The 20114-nt window shown below is 44.6% G+C and overlaps 1 protein-coding gene across 9 annotated transcripts in view; it reads left to right on the forward strand.

Annotated features, from left to right (window-relative positions):
- ZNF827 (zinc finger protein 827) overlaps positions 1 to 20114 on the forward strand; it is a 162749-nt gene that overhangs the window by 82620 nt on the left and 60015 nt on the right. For all 9 annotated transcript variants that reach the window (XM_081304778.1, XM_081304773.1, XM_081304772.1 and 6 more), the window contains exons 6-7: positions 3917 to 4156; positions 6630 to 6687. In XM_081304778.1, coding sequence (XP_081160904.1) covers positions 3917 to 4156; positions 6630 to 6687 — 298 coding nt within the window. The remainder of the gene's footprint in view (positions 1 to 3916; positions 4157 to 6629; positions 6688 to 20114) is intronic.

Consider the following 20114-nt stretch of genomic DNA (forward strand, 5'->3'; position numbering starts at 1 on the left):
CCAGCGACAGGAGAAGAGCCCAGCCCTCAGGACAGACATGGAGTAGCTCTGTTGCTCTAGAGTGCTGCCTGCTCAAGCTGCAGCTCCACCTCTGCACATGGGCCCTCAGGCAAATCAGACGACAGGATGTTCCCAAACAGCCCTGGGAGAGTACAGTCCCCCATGTGGGCTCTGGCTGCTGTGTTATAACTTTCCTTGTATCAAAGGGATGTGTATCCTCCCCTCACCAAACATCTAGATGTCAACAGCTTGAGGGCAAGAACTGTGTCTTGCTTAAGTCCACACAGTCTGCCACACTGAGGGCGTGGTCCACCTTAAAGACAGGCTGTCAAATGGAATAAGGCATAGCTGGCTGCCTCTTTTATGTGTTGGTTTATGAAGGCAAAAAAAGACAGTGGAATTGCCTTTCCCCTTCCTGCTGCCCAGCTGAGTTGGACTAGGATTTATCCATTGGACAAGCCCACCCTAAAAGTGCTACTAGACATTGCAGCAAATATCATTCCATACTAGTGTCAGAGACTGGACTTTGTCGTCTTATTATGGGGATACATATTCATTTTCCCTTGAAAAAAAAAACACAATAAAAACAGGTACACGATACAGTGCCGGTATTTATCTTAGGAAATTCAAAAATACAAAATAAGTGTCGTGATAGATAATCATGCACAGCCCCGTCTCCAAGCATCACCTGCTCCTCACACTTTATCCCTCATCTCTGCTTTATGTACTGATTTCTTTCTTGGAATAGTAATGTAAAGGTCACTCAGAATAAAATGAATATTTAACCTATTATTTTTAAAAGAGAGTCTGAAACTAGTCCTATCGTGTGTGTCAGGAAAAGAGGTAAATCCTGGTGTATAGACTTGTCCCTGGGTGAGTGGGGAAGATGAATACAATGGGGTCCTGGGGACCCCATGGGGTATGGAGCAGTCAGCTGTCACCTGTGCTCCTGGGTCAACCTGCCCAGGGACCTTTCTTTTTTTTCCTTGGATGCCATTTTAACTTTTTTGTTTTTTTTTTTTTTGAAGGAAAAATAGACTGTGGCAAAAGCTGGGAGCAGTGGTTTTCAACCAGAGTGATTCTGCCCTTCCCCTCTCCCCAAGAAAATTTGGCAATGTCTGGAGTCACTTTTGATTGTTAATACCAGAGGCTGGTGCTACTGGTATTTGGTGGTAGAGACCAGGGATGTGGCCAAACATTCTGAAATACCCAGCACAGCCCCACACAACAAAAATCTTGCCCCCAAATGGTGATAGTGCCAAGACAGAGAACTCCTAAATTTTTTTTTCCATAAAAGACAAGGAAGCACTTGGCAATCGTGCAGGGAACAGAAAGGGCTACAAAAATATTGATTGTAATATGTCTTACTCATCCATTGAGATGTTAGTTTGAAAACCCTTCTCCAAGTCTGGAATCCATCAGGGAGATTAAGGATGCTAAAGGTTTTTATCAGTGATCAGTGTTTTGTGCTTTTTCGAAAGGTCAAGAGTTGTCATAAGAAAGGGCAGAAACACTTCCATGCAAATCATACTTGAAATGATCCCAAGTAGATTTTAACAACTAATTTTACTAAAGTTAGTGCTGCAAATAGCCAGGTAGTTTTTAATCCAGGGTCAAAGCTGAGGAGACAGGGTTGGGGGAGAAGATAAATAATGGAGCTTCTTTCTAGCTTTATGCTGTTGAGTTTTTGTTTTATGTATTGTGTGTGTGTGTGTGTGTGTGTGTGTGTGTGTGTGTGTGTTTGGGCTGGTACCTCTTTGTGTTGGCCTTCCGCTTCAGAATGACTGACCAGTGCAGGGTGCCTAGGTATCACTATGTACCTGTGACACTGACCCCACTGTTTATTTTCCAAATATTAAGTAATTTGAGGGAACATGAAGAAGGAAAGGCGTGTTGTGATCGCTTTCCTGAGTGGGTTGGGTGGCCATCACCAAAGTCAGTCGGTTAGGAAAGAGGTGGGCTGCAAGTGAAGGCAGAGGAGCTGAGCACGGACTTAGAATGCTCTCCCTCCTCCCTCTCCCTCTCCCTCTCCCTTCTCCACCATCCTCTCCTTCCTTCTCTTTTTCCTCTACCTCCTCTTCCTCCTCTTCCCCCTCCTCCTTCTCCTCCTCCTCTTCCTCCTCCTCCTTCTCACAACTCAGTCAGTGAACCTGCGTTTTATGTGCTACTTCACAGACATGCAGGGAATTAACAGCTTGGTAGGAATTAGGGAAGGGGAGAGGATCTAAATTGAATATCCCAGTTGCCTGCAGTTTAGATGCTGACAAGAAACCAGCAGTTTTTCCTGAGGAACATGTGGAACATGTCAGGAGGGGGCGGGGAAGGACAGTTAGCCCACTTCTTAAATAAGACCTCATTGATGGCACCATATTAATTTTAATCATTTAATTAAAAATGCTCTTCTTCTTCACTGCCCGTCAGTAAATTATACAGGTATTCATCAGGGCCATGCTTGGCGGGAAAGCAGTATCTCTGACATGGAGCTCACCAACGGGAGGTCTCCCTTTCGCCTCTCCTGACTGTACCACGGACAGTCTTATTGCCCTGTCAATCATCCTAGGCCTGTTGTCCAAAGTTGTCCACAGGGTGGTAGTTTGTCATGATTCTGGGAGCCAGAGGCCTGCCTAGGAGTCAGTTGGGCAGGTCAAACCCAACACAAAAGGATTCTCCCTACGTCTTCAGCCTCTGGGGGCTGCAGACTCTCCATGGATTGTTGTTACATAACTCTGGGCTTTTCCACAGTGTCTGTATCTTGTCCTCTTTGGTCTCCAGTAAGATGCTTGTCATTGGATTTAGGGTCCTCCTGGATACTCCAGGACAATATCATCTTGAAATCCTTAACTTAGTCATATCTACAAAAAAATTTTTTTTTTCAAATAATATTACATTCCTAGGTTCCTAGGATTTGGACATGGACATATCTTTTTAGGGCCACTATTCATAGATAGATGCCTATAGAGAGATGTCGGTCATCTATCTTTTATCTACCTGTCTTAGTCTCCTTTTTTTTTTTAAAATTTTCTAGAATGTTATATACACAGTAGTTACTAGTAACTGTTGATTGGATTTTAAAGTGGCCCAAATTAATGTCTGCACTGATGGTCCCACCTTGTTTCAAAAATGTCCTACCATCCCTTCTAAGGAACATGTGAACAGACTTTCAGACCTTGCAAAGCAAATGTGTGTTTTAGATTAAAGATGAAAAATCTAGTAGGCACACCCAAAGGAAGAGCTGTCAGTAAATTGAACTGTTATTATAACCTGTGAGATTGCTGTTCTTCTGGGCGTTAATCCTTGGGCTGCAATTAACTTCCTGGGTGTTCTTGAGGATTACTAGCTTCCAGCAAGGTATAAATATCTCCCTCCATTGAATTCACCTTATTTACCCTTTATTAATTTAGGTGCCTTCAAAGAGAGAGAGAAAAAATTGATCCCAGCTTTAAAAATAGGGGGAAGAAATTATAGTATTAACAGGCTTGCTCTTATTTGATTCACTGAAATTGAGTCAGTTCTAGATAGAACAAGGACAGGCATTGACCATGTTCTCGGTTGGTTCTGGAAGCAGTATAGTGGAGAGGAAGGGGGCCTGGGGGCTGTAAGGAGACCCAGTCAGGAAACCTAGTGAGTTCTAGACCTAGACACCCGGACCTATCTCCATGGCCCTCTGTGTGACTTTGGACAAGACACTTCATTTCTCTGGGCTGCAAAGTGGAAGCCTCAATCTCTCACCTTTTTAGAAGTCAGATGGGTTGGACCAATGGTGTCAATCAATGATCTGGAGTGTCATGGCGCCCACTCTTTCCAGACTGTTCCTTCACTCAGCCCTCAGAGTTTTCTTTGCGATGAGAATCTGGAGTCAGTTCAGAATTAAGAAACAGTGGTGTGTCTTTGTTTCTGTCTGTTCACCTGCTTGCAGCGGAAAGCTACAAGGAAACTCGGACAGTGAAGATTAAAGAGGAACCCATGGAGGTTGATGTCCAGGACACCCCCGTCTCCATATCACCCAGCCGGAATGCTGGCTACAGCACTTTAATCGGGCGAGAGAAAACTGAACCCTTACAGAAGATGCCAGAGGGCAGGGTACCCCCAGAGAGGAACCTCTTCAGTCAGGACATCTCTGTGAAGATGGCTTCCGAGCTTCTCTTTCAACTGTCGGGTATGTTGGGATTAGGGGGAAAAAAGTCGAAAAATTTGAAATCATGGGGAGGAAGGCCCTTTTAACAAGGAAATAAATAAATAAATAAAAAGGAAAAAAAGAGAAGCCAACCCACATATGATAGGAAATTTTAGACAGAAGTCAATTTTGTTACTTTAACACCCAGACTGCCACCCAAATGAGCAGTTAATAAAGCACTGCCAATTAGAATTCCTGCCAGACTTTCTTTAGTAAATAGTTAGAAATCTTTTGAAATGAGAACTCCGCAATTTGGTGCAAATGATCCAGGCTAAAAAAACCTTACCTCCGATTTTGATTTGGTTTGTTGATCGGATGAACAGCCATTTTATTTTTTCCTACTGTGCAAAAGACACACTGACGTTTGCTCCAGTGTTGACTGAATTTCCATGAACTCCAAGTTAGTGTGGTCTGGCTTGATGAGATCGTATTATAACTTGCTAAACAGAAATCAAAAGGAGGAAGACTACTTCCAGGTAGATCCTAAGAGAGTATTTTCTGTAAGGCAACTTTTTCTACTTTGAATACTTTCAATCCAAAGTGCAGTAATGGCCAGCCCAGTGACGTGTCTGGATGAAGTAGTTGGGGGTCCCAGCACCTAAGCCGACCCTCTCTGCAGCTCTTTTCAAGCCACACACCATTTGTCCCTAACAAATTTAATATGCAGTCATTCTTTGAACACGAATGGCACTGATACGTACACTGAGAAGACTCAGATTATGATAGAATCATTATTTAATTAGCTTCTAAATACGCAAAAATCCATTGTCCAGCACTGACCTACACTTTGAAGTTTATGCATCAGTAGAACTTGTTTGATAAACTGTTTTGTTATGGGTAACAAAACATCCACTAAATTCTTCATTTTTTAAAATTATTTTTTATAGTTGGTAGATGGACAGAATGCTTTTATTTTATTTGTTCATTTTTATGTGGTGCTAATGATCAAACCCAATGCCCCACATGTGCCAGGTGAGTGCTCGCTGCTGAGCCACAACCCCAGCCCTAAATTCCGCATTATTTAAGTGTTCACTTACTTTCCTCCCTACAAAAAACACAGGAAAGAATCTGTGTTCCTCCGTGGTGGTTCGCTTTCTCCTTGGCCTGGAGACAACTCCTAGCTGGGTAACTAGCAGATCGTGCTGAAAATGGTGGCCCCCAGCTTCTCCAACAAGGGCTGTTTTTGCTCAGCTCTCTTCATTATTGGAAATCACCAGTTTGATAAATTTAATAGGACACGGGTCTTTACAAGCTCCAAAACCATGTGATTTTTGTTTTTAAGTCTGAGACATATCTGAAAACAGTATCACTTTGACAATGATTAAAATCATTTGAGAGTTAAAATTAGCAAAAGTGAGACCTGTGTGGTTCTTTTCAGAAAGTCTCTGACAGTACATTATCACGGTCTCCTATCAGCTCAAACCTCGGTGTCTGAGAGTTCTCACCCTGGCGCTGTCACGGACCTCAGACAAGTCACTTAGCCCTGACTTCCTGCTCTCTGCAAGAACACTGGCTGGCATTCCCAGTTCACCCTGGTCATTGTTGAATGGACAGAAAGGAATTGTCTACATAAACACCCGTACTGTGGCTTCAGACTAGTATTACAAAGTGTGGGACAGATGTCGTAAACCTTCGTTTACATTTTTCTGAAACCCCATAGGATCAGGAGTTTGTTCCTGGTCCTGCCGTTGAAATCTGAGACCCTCCTAGAGTTAGCCATGGTTTCTCTAGCTGCTTAAAGGAAGCCATTGAGAGCTGCCGTGGTCCTGGTAGAGTCATTCCATTTGAACTGGATTGAGAAAGCCAGAGATCAACTTTTGTGTTCTTAGAAGCTAATTAAATAATTTCTGACAGCTGGGAGATTCAGACCCCAAGACCCAGGAAGGGACGGTTTCCCTCTTCGTGTCTAATGATCTGTTTTTGTCCATGGTGACATTTATCAGAATCAGCAGTCGATGACTGCGGCACTGAGAGGTCTTCTAGCTGTTTTTATATCCCCTCTCACAAAGGGGCCTGACCAATACAGAATGCGTAAAGGTTGTCATCAAAGCCAGGGGCAGAACAGTTGCAACAATTGCAGTTTTCACTGCTGAATCAGAGGAAAGCAGAAATTTTCAGCTGGGGAAATACAGAGTAGACTTCATTGTCTCTGCATACGTATCACTGTGGGTGGGGAGTGTGCGTGCTCACCGGGGCCGACGGAAATCAGACATCACACCTGAAACTTACTAACTAGTCCCCTTTGATTGGTTTTTCAATAAAATTCTTTCTGTGGGTTCTGTCTGTGCACTTTTGAGGCATCTTGCTCAGTGAGACAGGGAGGGTTTGAATGTTGAAAAAGGAAACCCAAAGAAAGCCACAAGAGACAAAGAGAAGCTGGGGTGTTTTCTGCTAAACGATGAAAGCTCAGTGAATACAACCTAAGAGATCTACATTTCATTCTTTCTCCTTCCAGAAAAAGTGAGCAAAGAGCACAATCACACGAAAGAAAACACCATCCGGACGACCACCAGGTAGGCCACTTTGTGTGGGGTCCCCTCAGAGCGCCCAACCTTGGCCCAGACTGCTTCCTCCAGGGCTGGAGGAACCACACCCCTTCCACCTGGTTCCACCAGAAACTCTCAGTTGGTGGGAGCAACACAGAAACCAAGGACAACAAGGGGAAGACCCTTAATGTTTGTGAAACATCCTCTCACCTTGCTGGGAATTTTCCATGTTATTATTTCTTCCAATAATTTTGTGATGTACATATTATTATCAGCATGGCAGAATTTTTTTTTTTTTTTTTGGTACTAGAATTAAACCCCAGACCTCATGATGCATCCTAAGCACATGTTACATGGGCTACACTGCCAGCTAACAGAAGTTTGTTGACTTGAGAGTTTAAATGGGTGGCAAGGCTGAGATTGGCGGTGGGGTCTGTAGCTCCTGAGTTCTCACACCCTGTCGGTAAACTGAGGTCCTTATGGCAACTCTGCTCCTTGCTGTTTGGCTGGGAGCTGATGATTTATCACCAAGGATATCACACTTTTACCTCCATAGCATTAGGTGGAGGGCAAGAGTTTTTAAAGCAAAAGAAAGAGAATACTTTAAAAAGTTGCAAGAACCGAGTGTGGTGCCAACTGCTCAGGAGTCTGAAACAGGAGAATCACTCGAGACCAGGAGTCCAGGGCCTGTCTGGGCAACACAGGGAGAGCTTGTATCAGAAATAAATTACTTTGGGCCAGGTACGGTGGCCCACACCTGTAATCCCAGTGGCGTGGGAGGAACTAGAGTTTAAAGCCAGCCTCAGCAACTTAGGAAGGCCCTAAGCAACTCAGCGAGACCCTGTCTCTAGTAAAATATAAGAAAGGACTGGGGATGTGGCTCAGTAGTTAAGTGTTCCTGGATTCAATTCCCAGTACCAAAACCTAATAATTAATTAATTAATCAAAGCTATAAGAAAATCAGTATTATCAACACTTAGGGGCAAGGAAGTTTTCTATTTGGAAAATGCAGTTCAAGGAGGTAGCTAGTGTTGGCTGCCCATCATTCTGCCATGAGGAAAAGAAGAGGGCCAGCCAGTGTGGATGGACAGATGGGGTTTAAAGGCCACCCAGAAGTGCCAGAGGCAAGAACCAACCATCCAGTCCCCTGCCACAAACACACGCTGTGGAAAAGGAGATCAGGGAGGACTCAGCCTCCACCTCTGAAAGACCATCCTCCACTCTAAAACCATGCTCTGTTTTGTGAGTTAGCCCAAGACAGAAGTTTTACAGGACGGACAAGAGGGATATAAGTGTACCGGATAGCGGCTAGGAACCAGGAGAACAAGCCCCAAGCTACCGAGATCTCTTTAGGTCAAGGAACTTGGCTGTCCTGAGCAGAGACAGTCTTTCTGACGGTGCGGTTGACTGTTTTTCTCTTTTTCATTCTTGAAACACAAGATAAATGATGCTTTTCATTTTGGTGAATGGACCTCAGGGCATCATCAGGCATGTGGACAGGACTCACAGGGACTTAAACCCAAGGTGTTTTAAAATTCTATGAATTGGAATCCAGGAATATCAATCAGAAACCCACAAAGCCACCTGCCGTCTCCCGGGCTGGGCAGTGTTGGGGAAGCCAGGTCTGTGACGCGGGTGGAAAGCGGGTCTCGTGAAGATGCTCTGTGGAGGGTACTGGGAACTGAGTCTGGGAGCAGAAAGGCTATTTTGTCCATTAAGTTGGACCCCAAGCAGATGGGAGCTGCAGTAGACTGCAGCCTCCTCCTTCATGTAATCCTAAAGCTGCAGCTTATGTCCCTGGGTCTAAGCACAGATGGAATGCACCAGGTTGGTGGGCCTTTACAGACCACTCCCTAAACACAATACCCATTAACTTTAATTTGCTTCCATCAGAAGTGTCACAGGCAGGTTCTCTAGAAATAGAGCAGAAGATAGGGATTCCTAGGAGGTGCTTTCCTTGGGAAGTACCCCCAGAGGGGAGGTGATGGGCAGGAGATGGAAGCGGGTGGAGCTGATCTAGGATATGGTTTCATTGGGGGTTTAGCCTCAGCTCCATCCCAGGTGCACCAAAGGCTCCGCACCCCCAAATTGTTCTCTCCCTTCAGGTCCCCCCAGGGCGGGGGTGTCCTCCCCGGGGGCAGGGAGGGTTCTCAATCAGGGTCAGCACTCAGCAGCTCGAGTGGGTGCCCAGTGTAATAAGGAGGACCTGGGCAGGACCAAAGGGCTCATCCCAAGGGGGTTCCCACCAGCTTTTTAAGATCACCCGGTAATGCATCTCAGAAAGGGGTGCCTGGACACCGTGTTATTTTAGGCTTTTTAGGTTTTCTGGGAAGAGGCAGGAGGGGGTTTGAACTAGCCCCAGAGACCTGAAGTGCACCTCAGGCTCAATCCCTGTGGCTGGTGCTAAAGCGTAATTAGAGGGTGGAAGAGCTTTTTTTTTTTTTTTTTTAACCATTTGGCAAAAAATGAAGCAATCCTTAAATTCTCCTCTTGCTGGGAGATTATGAATAAGAAGTAACTTAAATCAGATCTTTTGCCCAAAGCAAAGGAAGAACTGCTTCCTAGGAGTCCCTGGAAGCAGAAACCTGTGTTACAGAAACTCTCGGCTTATAATTCTACCAAATCCTTGGTATGCTTTTATGTTTCCTTCAAGTGGGCCACTGGCTCAATTAGCCTATCCACAAATAGGTTTCTCTTACCTCTTACCCCATTGCTTCCAGTGCAATAGAATCAAGCTGCTTGATGCCAAGAAATGGTCTTTAATTTAACTGGTAGCAGAAATTCCCTCTCCCCTTCCCGCCCCGCCCCCCCCACCTCTCTTTTCTGATTCCTGTTTTAGAAGGAAGTTGTTTTGTAAGCTCAAGATCAGGGTATGCTTTGTTGTAAGGTATGATTCATGGTGCAGTTCAAAAAAGATTTACATCAAGCCTCCAAATTCCTGTACCTCCAGATTTTTAAGTACTTAGTGGGATATATAGTTATCCTACGTCTTATGTCTGATTTCCTAGAAGACGCTGACTGTTCAAAGCAATGGCCAATGATTGGAATCAAGTTCAGAATCTTCCATGGTGGAGGGTTACTAGGTGTATTTAAGACAGTTTAATCATGAAGGGCGGTTCCAGGACACCAGCCTCACAGGACTAAGATGGAACCTTTCTTGCCTTCCTTGTGCCCTCGGATGCCCGACCGCCTTGCAGGCTCCCCCTCCTGGAGTCCCAGGGACGTGGGGGGTGCGAACAATATTGAAGGAGTGGATTTTCTCCTGTCCTTGATAAGCCCACAGCTCCTCTGCCCAGTTGATTGCTATTGATTCTGACATTGATTCCATCCACAGTAGGTAAAGAAGACTGTAGCACCCCAAGATGAAACCCACCTATGAACCACAGCTTGGCGTCCCCATCCATGCTGGCCAGTGACGGGGGGGTGGGGTGCTGATTCCCATCCTGGGCCCCAAGAACATGAAGCCCATGGTATGAGCAGCTCCTTCATCCCGTGCAGGCTGGTGCGACTCCTCTTCACATCCTCCCTCCTCACCCCTGGCCACTGACCACTGGGCTCTCTGTTAGGGCCTCTTATAAGCCGGGCAGGTGTGGAGAGCAGAAAACAATGTGAGACGGCAGTCCTCGTTAGCAGCTTTTAAAACGAGGTTTCAGTGACGCTAAAGGTTGAGATCAGTAACTAGCAGGTTTCTGGATCACTGGTTCTCTGCAGCATCTTGTTTTAACTCTTATGATGGGAAATCCCGAGCACTTACTGAGGTGGAGGGCTTGTACCTTTCACCCAGATGTCCCAGCCACGTGGCTTCCCCGTCTCCCTCCCTCCTTCCCCGTCTCCCTCCCTCCTTCCCCCTCCCCCGACGTGATTTTGAAGCCCATCCCAGACACCGTCTTCAAAACTGGTAAAATGCGGGGTTTATTTTTGTTTTGTTTTGTTTTGTCTTTTCCATCCTAAGAGCTTAGACTCAGTTGTGTAAATTAGGATCATCTTCCCAATTTGCTGGAATCATCCTGTTCTGCATCCCAAAAATAAAGGAGAAAAGCAATCTACCAAAGTGCCCCATGTAGCCAGGCAGAAAAATCCATTTACTTAGCAGCTGGCATGACTGGATCAGGTGGTCCTGCTGACCAGTCCTCGGCCCTGTCCCCACCACCCGCCCTCGTTTGCACCCTCACACAGACACCTCCGCTGATCAGGTCCCGTAGCTGGAACTTCACTGCAAATGCTAAGGCGGCAGTCCTTCTGCCTGTTTAACCTGAGTCTAGAAAATTCAATCCCACTGGGTCTCCTCGGAGATAGCATGTGAACCGAGCGTTCTTCGTGCCATTCTATCCGACAGATGAGATGAGGAGAGAGTCCCGGCCAGACCCAGCAGAACAGCAGGACCGAGCACTGATGAGACTAATAGAATCCTGATTTTCCTCCTTCCTCTCCCAGCATGAGCCTGGGTTCTGCAGGGAGCAGATAACCAGCTATTAGGATCATTGGGTAGATGAAAATACATGAGGCATGATATCATAACCAGATCCGGAATAAAAAGAGGATCTATATCTTTCGACATGGACCATCGCCCTGACAGATGCCAGATAAGATCCAAGAAGGGAAACAGAGCCCTAGAGTAGGAACCAGATAGTTCCTGGCAGGTGACTCCGACGTGCTCAGTGTTGGGCGACACCCCGAACCTCCAACAATGGCTGCCAGGAACCCTCTCTGGGTTATTTGTTCTCTCTTTTCCCCGTTAATAATTCAGCATCCATAGGGGTATACGATTGCAGGCCTATGAGAAAAAACTTCTCACACCTGGCTTGCTTTATCCCAAAAGCAAGGAAGCATTTGCCGGAATCATCCTGTTCTGCATGCCTAGATAAAAGGCGGGAGTGGGGGGGAAAAATCAGAGAAAGATAGACTCATCTCATGCTGTGCACACCAATATTTAATTTGCCCAATTTTCAGAATCTGAAATGTGGGCTATTTTCCTATGATTTAGATAATGGCACAAACAGTGTTTGCTAAAAGACATATTCACTTGGAAGTGTCCAATAGAGAATTTTCCTTCGTGATGGTTTCAATTCTGCCCTTAAATATTTATGATTCAGTAATAGAAATTGCTCAAATTTGTAAAAGCATGATGTGCTGCCTCAATTCAGGCAATTTCCCCCCTTTTCATTTCTTTGGAGAGCATAAGAAAATAATGCTGTATTACCTTAAAAAGTAAAAATTACTTTCAGAGAACACTGAATTAGGCAGAACCAATTAAGAAAAGAAATAGGAAACAGAGCAAATGAAATTGGTGGTTTTTCAGTACCTCTCCATATGTTCCCTTTACCCTTCTATTTTGTGATTTTAAATTAAATGCTCGGAGAATTTTAGTTCTAAAGGATGGAAATTACTTCTAATTTCATACGGCCCCTTCAGTTACGATTTTTCTTTTTTTCTTTTTTTTTTTTTTTTGGAAGACAAGGCTATTTGAGGGTCACATGGTACCACTGCAAATTTTAGACATTCTTTCTTATTACACTGCCATCTACTGAAATACTCTCACAATATAAATATTTCAACCTTTGATGTCTGTGATATTAACCACGTCTGATGCTTTTGTGCAGTGCACAGCCTGCACCACTATCTATAACTGCCCCAACACAAATATTGACTTGAGTATTTTTATATCCCTTTTCACTTACCTTTAAGTCTTCATTTGTCAAAGAAATTAAAACTCATTCTTGAAAACCGTAGATTATTCTTCACATGTGCAGGCACACACATACCACACCTGGCCTGAAGCTACTTTGTATATCATTGCCGGTTCATCTTATCTCCCCCTTCTCATCACAAAGCATTTCATAGTACTTTCATCTATTCATCTACTCCCTGGTCCTACCAGTATGACCTGCCATTTTCCCGCCCATTTGTGGCAACTATACAGAAACGTTGCTTGAAATAATGGGGCACCTAGAACTGTGCACTCCAGAGCAGCACATTTAAATCTCCTTGGCAGGGTCTGCTGAGGGCTGTGACTTCTCTCCTCCACTTCCCACGGGTTCTCCCCGCTCGGTTTCTGCGAGCTTGCAATGGTCGTCTACCCTGGTTGTGTAACTCCTGCTAATCAGCAGTGAAGTCTCATAAGTCTCTGTCAGTCTTGTGAGCAGCTAGCCACAGCCTGTGTTCTCTGGCTACCCATGCCAGCGGTGCAGGGGCGCGTGACCCAAAGGTGTACCTGGCTTGAGATGCTGGCTTCCACCCTGATCTTCTCTGGGATTTCCTCTCAGTGTCTCTGTGGTTGTTACTAGAAATGCAGCACAGTATGCGAGGCAGGCCTCTGTTCAGAGGCCAGACAGCTCTGCTGCATGTTGCTGCAGCCGGGGGTGTTCCCATTTCGGGGTGTGATATACAGCAGCCACATGACTCTCCTGCGACATGGCGCAGAGGACCAGGTTCCTCTGTGCACAGCTTACCTCAGCAGAGTGCCCACTGTCCTTGTTTATGTGTGAAATCCGATTCCCGCCGGAGATCGGGTCCTCCGGCTGACATTTCCAGGCTCCGGATGTGCAGGGTTCACTTCCTTGGCCTGCAGTTGGCTGGGGCTCCCTGGGTCTCCACTGCAGGGCGCTTCACAAGGCCAGGCATTGTGCTCCTGGTCCCCAGAAGTTTCCTGGCTCTATCGTGGATGAATACTAGAGCCTCAGCCACCGGAGCTTGTTCCCTGAGCGCTCGGTGTTGGGTTGTCCCTTGGCCACCTTTGTGACAACCCCAAAGAGAAGGCATCATAGTTTTCAAAGAAAATACAAAACATCTCCCGTGGGTATTTCTTTTCTAAGATGCTCTGTTTTTCCTCTGCCATATTTTACGCAGCCTCTTCCTTCCTGGAGCTTCTAGACTCATGAAGCTGAAGCTGCCGGTGCTGAGGGTCCCAGGTTAGATCGCTCTTCTTGCCTGCGTCTTTGCCCACTCTCCCTCCGAGCTCTCTCTGTACAAGACCAAGTCTCTTCATAAGTAAAGGATCCTCAACAGTAAAACTTGATAGCTGTTTTTTTAAGTTTTCAAAATAATTTTGACTTTCAGATGATTGTAGGGACTCTTACAGAAGGAAAAGTCATCTCTTAGAATCCTACTAGCCCGAGAGAGCATAGCAATGTCAGTGATATGTGGCCTTGCTCAGTTCCTTTCTATTTCAGTATATGCTGTGTGTGTGTGTGTGTGTGTGTGTGTGTGAGAGAGAGAGAGAGAGAGAGAGAGAGAGAGAGAGAGAGAGAGAGAAACTGGATCCTACCGAGTATTTAGTTGTAGAATCTTGCTTCTGTATCTAGCAGTACAGTAAGTACATCTTTGCAGGGCAGTAAATGTAGCTTGGTGTTGCTCTTCAGATGTTCGCACAGTATTTGGTGTTTGCATGTGGGGTACCCTTGTCACTTATTCTTTGAGTCCCCTGTTACTGGAGGTCAAGGACTCCCCCTCCCCCAGCTTGTTGCTAGGATAAAGTGACTCGGAAAAACCATTCCGGCCTTTCAGTCTTTTGCTGTGATTGTCAAACTGACTTCCAAAAGGACTGAGTATAAAATTCTACCAATGAACGGGAGCAATGGAGGGAGAGGCAGAATTTCAAAAGTCTGACCAAAAAAAAAAAATTTTTTTAACCAATGAGGAGATTAAAATCATAGTATGGCTAAAACCTTTTAATTTATTGATCCGAAGGATGTTGAGCATTTTGCTCATTTGTATTTGTTTCTTTGTGTTTTTTCTTTTACTATCATTCATTATTGTTTTCTTACCATCATGTAAGAAATATTCATTACATCAGTTTTCTTCAGTTCTTGCTATTGATCTTTCATTACTATGAAAATTTTCAAAGCATAGTGAAAGAACAAAATAATAAGCCTCCATCTCTCCATTTCCTTGATTGAATAATTATCAACATTTGTCATGCAACTAATATATATACTATATATATATATAATTTTTTTTTTTTGGCCTGTGGTGCTGGGCATGGACCCCAGGCCATAAGACTATTTTCCATAATACCATTTTATACCTTACAAGATTAACACCACCTTTAGCTTTAAATCATCGGGAAGTTTCTGTTTGGTCTGCGCCCACGAGGTGCCCAGCCCGACCAGGGGTACAGGAGGAGAAGGAAGCACTTCTGAGCTTGCGGGTCCCTCCAAAAAAAACAGAAGAAGAAACCACCCTGGTACCTGTGGGGAGTGACCGACAGCGTGACCTTGGTTCCCCTCTGTCCAAAGGCCCCGTTTAGAAAGCCCTGGATTTGCGGTGGCAGCCTCCATTTGTAGATAAATGTCCCAGCGGACGCTTGCCAGGGTATGAGATTAATTCAGGTTTGACTCGTTACAGAACCTCTTTCTTTGAAAATGTGGAGCCCAACATGATCGATGGCTGGGTTTCCAGGCCCAGCCACTGGGGTCGTCGGAGGTCTCTCTTATGCTCCTTTTAAGTTTGAATACGGAATTTTCTGTCTCGGAAGCCAGGGTTATCTTCAGGGCAGGAGCTCACACTTGGGTCCTCTTTTCCCCAACATTCCCAGACCTGCCAACCAGGGTTCTTTTTATTACAATAAATAAATAAATGAAATCATTCAGGAAGAGGCATATTGAAAAGGGAAGGGCAGGGTCCAGGAATACCATCAAAACTGTGTTTTCTTTCATTTTTTAGATTACCTTTCTAACTTCGAATACCATCGGCGATATGCGGTGAAACACACGTGGATAAAAAGAAATATTAAACACATATTTTTAAAGATATATAAAAAAAGAAAAAAACATTCTAGGTTTTTTAACTAATACATTAGTTGAGTAATGTTTAAGAAAAATAAAATCAGCACTAAGAATGAAGAAAATTATATCAGTCATGAAAATTATGTTGAGAATGAAATGTGTATTGAATATCCCTCATCCAAAAACCTGAAATTTGAAATGCTCCCAAGTCCAAAACTTTCCAAGCATTGACACAATGCCCCAAGTGGAAAGTTTCACGTGGGGACTCACGTGACAGGTCTCAGTGAAACACAAGAGCACTAAAAAATATTGTGTGCCCTTACCTTCAAGTGTATGACATAGACATGAATCAAACAAATGTCCTGCTCAGAATGGGCTTCTGTCCCCAGGACTCTCTTTATGTACATACAGATGTTCCAAAATAGCCTCCTGTCCCAAGGATTCAGATAAGGGATAGTCAGCCTGTAATGTCATCTGATCATTTTATAAATGAAAAGCCAATAGTGTGACAAGGTTTTGTCTTTCAGTTGTGAGCCTGTTTCCAGGCTTGCTACTCCAGCTTCCTGGAGAGTTTCTTTTGGAAGTGTGGAGAAGATAGTCCTAACTAACCCAAGTACTTCCTCTATTCATCTTCAAACAATCTCATCTTGCTCACTTGATAAGTTTAAGAAGTTTAAAAAAAAAAAAGCAAACAACCGTTCTGTTCTTCAGCAAAGACTATGATCTTTTGTTGTCAGTAAGCTCTAGTTTTTGTTCAAAGACAACATTTCCGGTTCTCATTTCCTTTAGCTTCAGATTGTAGACGTGGAGATGCGATATGGAGGGTACCTGTATCCTTTTTAATATGGTCGCATCCATGTTCCCCACATTCAGAAAGTCTTTGAACTAGTGTAAGATTTATTCTTGGAATAACTTTGATCCATTGCCTGCTTCTTCTTGTGGCTTCTGGGAACATGGAAGATCACTGTCTCAGCTACAGCCTCCTGCTCACTTCAGAATGTCAATGCAGGATGCTACTCTTGGGGTGTGTCACAAGGTCTAAGTGACTCAGAGATGAGTGTGTGTGTGTGTGTGTGTGTGTGTGTGTGTGTGTTGCTGTTGTTGCTTTGCAGTGCTAAGGATTGAACTCAGGGCTTCACACATGATAGACAAGCACCCTACTATTGGGCTCCCCCCAGTCCTTTTAAAATTTTATTTTGTGACAGGGTCTCACTAAATTGTCCAGGATGGCTTCCAACTTGTTATATCCTCCTGCCTCAGCCTACAGAGTGCCTGGGATTACAGGCGTGAGCCATCACACCCAGAAGAGCTGTTTTTAAAATACCAATTCAATGTACGATATTTCAGTTCTTACAAAATAATAGGGTATGTCAATATCCAAATCTAGTACCACAGTGTCTTGAGTTGGTAACTGAGGCTTAGTGGAGAGGAGGAGGCCATCTGGCCTTGTGGCCCAGTGACCGAGGGCTGCTAGAGTCAGCAAACCTGAGCTCCCACCAAGCTTTCCTCCAGGCTCTCAGACACATCCAAGTCAGAGAACTTGTTCTTAAATTTTCCTTGAAATAAAACAAACAAAAGGAAAATTAACGCAATTCTTTTGGACATATTTTATACCCAGCTCTTGGAAGAAATCTGGAAGCCCTTTCATATCATACGAACATAGGTAAACAGATGATCAAGTACTTTTACTCAAAAATACACTTTCCCCCCATTCATTAAAGCCATCTGTGTGCAGATAGAAGTCAGGTATCACTAAAGGAAAGTTTGTCTCTTATGTTTAATAAAGTTTTATTCCACCCTGATCTCCCTAGGTCCTTGTGAGTTCGGAGTAATAACTCATTCTGGAGCAGTCTTTCTTGTTGAACTTTCTTGTCTCCTTGCCTTTCCCAAGTTCAGTGCTGAGAATTAGTATTGCTGTCCTTTCAAAGGAAAAAAAATATTCTTTTATGTTGCTCCTTTAAAACTATGTGTCATCACTAAGCCTAATTTTATTTTCTAAACTTTCTCTTACACGCTGTCCCCATCTTCTCGTTCTTTTTCTTTTTGTTTGGTTTTGGTTCTTGCCGTCAGAGTGAGAATTCCCGAAACGTTCTGATCTCAGTGGTGACGCATGAGGAGGGTGGCTTTAAGGAGCCAGGCTCTCTGCTCTGCGTGAAGGGGAGCTCCCTGTTGGCCCTCGATGTTAAAGGTGGAAATATTTGTGCCACAATCGGCACTTAGCAAAATGTATCACTATTTAGAGCCATAATCTTTTATGGACTGTTTTATTATTTATTGTAAATCTTTCTTTTTGCAGCCCTGAGCTGTTGACCCCATAGCCTGTACCATCTTAGGCCTGAAATTGTCCAATCTCAATGACAGCATCGCCCCATTGCATCTTGCCCTTTAGATTTTTTTACAGAAAACAAGAACAACCACTGGGGGGGAGGGGGGGGAATCACAGAATATCTGGCTCACTTTTATCCAGAAAAGAAACTCAAATAGATAGAAGTTTCGTAAGACATCTTTTTTAAGTAATGAAACACAGGAAAAGGAAGCAGAGCACTTGGACTGGTCCAGTCCAAACCCACAACTCCCAGATACCACTACTGAATACTTGTAGAATATTTAAATGAAGCTCAGTCCTCCAGGTCTGTGTCCCTGGCCACAAGGGAGTATGTCCTGGTAGATGGAGATTATTCAACAGAGTAAGTGACGATCCCCTCTCCCGAGAGTTTTTAGTTTCAGCGTTTTCTCTACCATCTTTTACCAAAGATATTAACTAGAAATCAATTTCTTTTCTTTTTCACAGTTTTTACCTTTTTCTCACTTCCTTAGCTTACCTTCTCATAGACAAATGAAATGACAAAAGTTTGGGTAGGGAGAGTCAGAGGCCCAGGGCCACATGACAGTCCCACCCGGCCCCTTTTCTGGATTCATCTGTAACAGGTTCCCAGGTGAAGGCCTGTGCAGACGTGCCGAGTGTGCATGGCAAACTGCTTCATTTCCCTCTGGGGAAGATGCAGCTCTGGTTTATCCTGCATCAAGCACCTCTTGGAACTTCTGTCCCCGCCACCCTCTCCCAACAGTGACAGTCACTGAACGGCCTCAGCACAGCCTTCCGGGGTGCTGCGTGCGTCCACTGCAAAGCCAGACATCCTCTGAGAGCCAGTGTCTTCTCCACTGTCCACACCTGCGAGGCTCAGCAGAAGAAAAAGCATGCATGGGAGAGTGTCTCCATATTCTTCAACTTACCTTCTTAGTCCCAAGCTGCACTTCTCAGTGTCCTGTCCTCTCAGTACATGGTCAGAGTTAAGATGACCAATGGTACAGGAGAACTGATCCATTCAGCAAGCTCATGCTACAGGGCAGGCTCCCAGTTCACTTATCCATCCCTTTCGCCCTCCTGCAAAGCAGTGCTGGTCTGCACAGCTAAACGGTTAGTATAGTGCTGTGTGCACGGCCATAATGCCACCATGGACTTCATATTGGTGCTAAAGTGGCGGTTTATAAACACCTAATGGCCTCAATACCCTGCCTTTTTTAACCAGGGTTAAGAGAGTCCAGCTTGCCCTCAAAAGTAGTGGATACAGATCGTGGGGACTGTTCAAAATTGCAAACTGGACAGGCCCATGGGTTGCAGGAGTTTTAGAAAATGGGGACATATATTATTTTAGAGAGAACTAGTGACTAAAATTGTTTTCTCTTGCTCTGTTTCTCAACTGCAAATGACTGCCTTCAACTTCCTAGGCTCCTACATCCCTCATCTCCTGCCTCTGTTCCTTTCTTTTGCTTTATCCATTCCAAGAAGGATCCACAGATCCATAATGTCCAGAATTCCCTCGGTATTAAGAGACCACACAAGATCTCTTGGCCAGGAAAGCCAACCTACCTTGATGCAAACCCTGGCTTAGCTCAGGGGCAACAGCAACTACGGAACTTCTCTGTGCCTAAGTCTCTTCATCAGTAAAATAGGGGTGATAACAGTGGTAGTTACCACTCCCCCCATTGGGTTCTTGTGAGGATTAATTTAAGTTCAACACACACACACACACACACACACACACAACACTTTAAAACAATGCTTCATAATTAGTGTTAGTTGCTACTGTTGATTGAGCGTGTGCTATTGTACTAAGAACTATAACACTAAAGACCTCATTGAATGCTCACAGTGCCCCTATAATTTCTGAACCTCTTTTTCCAATGATGAAACTGATGCTGGCAAGGTTATTGACTTGAGAAAGTTCACTTAGCTAAGTGGCCAATAAGGACCTCAGACTCAGTCAAATCCTTCTGATTCAAAACTGCCAGCCCACTGCGCTCCTCCCCTCCCTGTACAAATGCAGAGCATGTCCATGGCATGTTGGACCTAACACTGATGCTCTGTTAACCTGTTATATAAGACCTTATGCTGCCTTGATTTCTAGAAGCTTCTTCATTCTCAGCTCCCATAAAGGAGTGCTGCTGCGTCTGTGCATTTGTGCATTTGGAAGCCTCCCTCCTGCAGGAGAAGAATTCTTTGCCATACAGGGTAAAGTGGCCTCCAGGGTAGAAAATTATTTGAAAGTTGCTTCGCTCAGTCACTGTCTCCCTTCCAATTCAGTTTCTTCCAAGTAGCTCAGCAGTAACAGGGTTGGGTCCTCATGTGGATGTCAATCCACCCTATGGAAGATGCAGAGCTCACCTGTGGCCATGGCGTAGCAAAACCCAGAAAGCTGTCCCCTGCGCGTAGCATGGCAGCCTCTTCAC

This window comes from Spermophilus citellus (assembly GCF_964194105.1).
Source record: "Spermophilus citellus genome assembly, chromosome: 8".
NCBI lineage: Eukaryota > Metazoa > Chordata > Mammalia > Rodentia > Sciuridae > Spermophilus > Spermophilus citellus.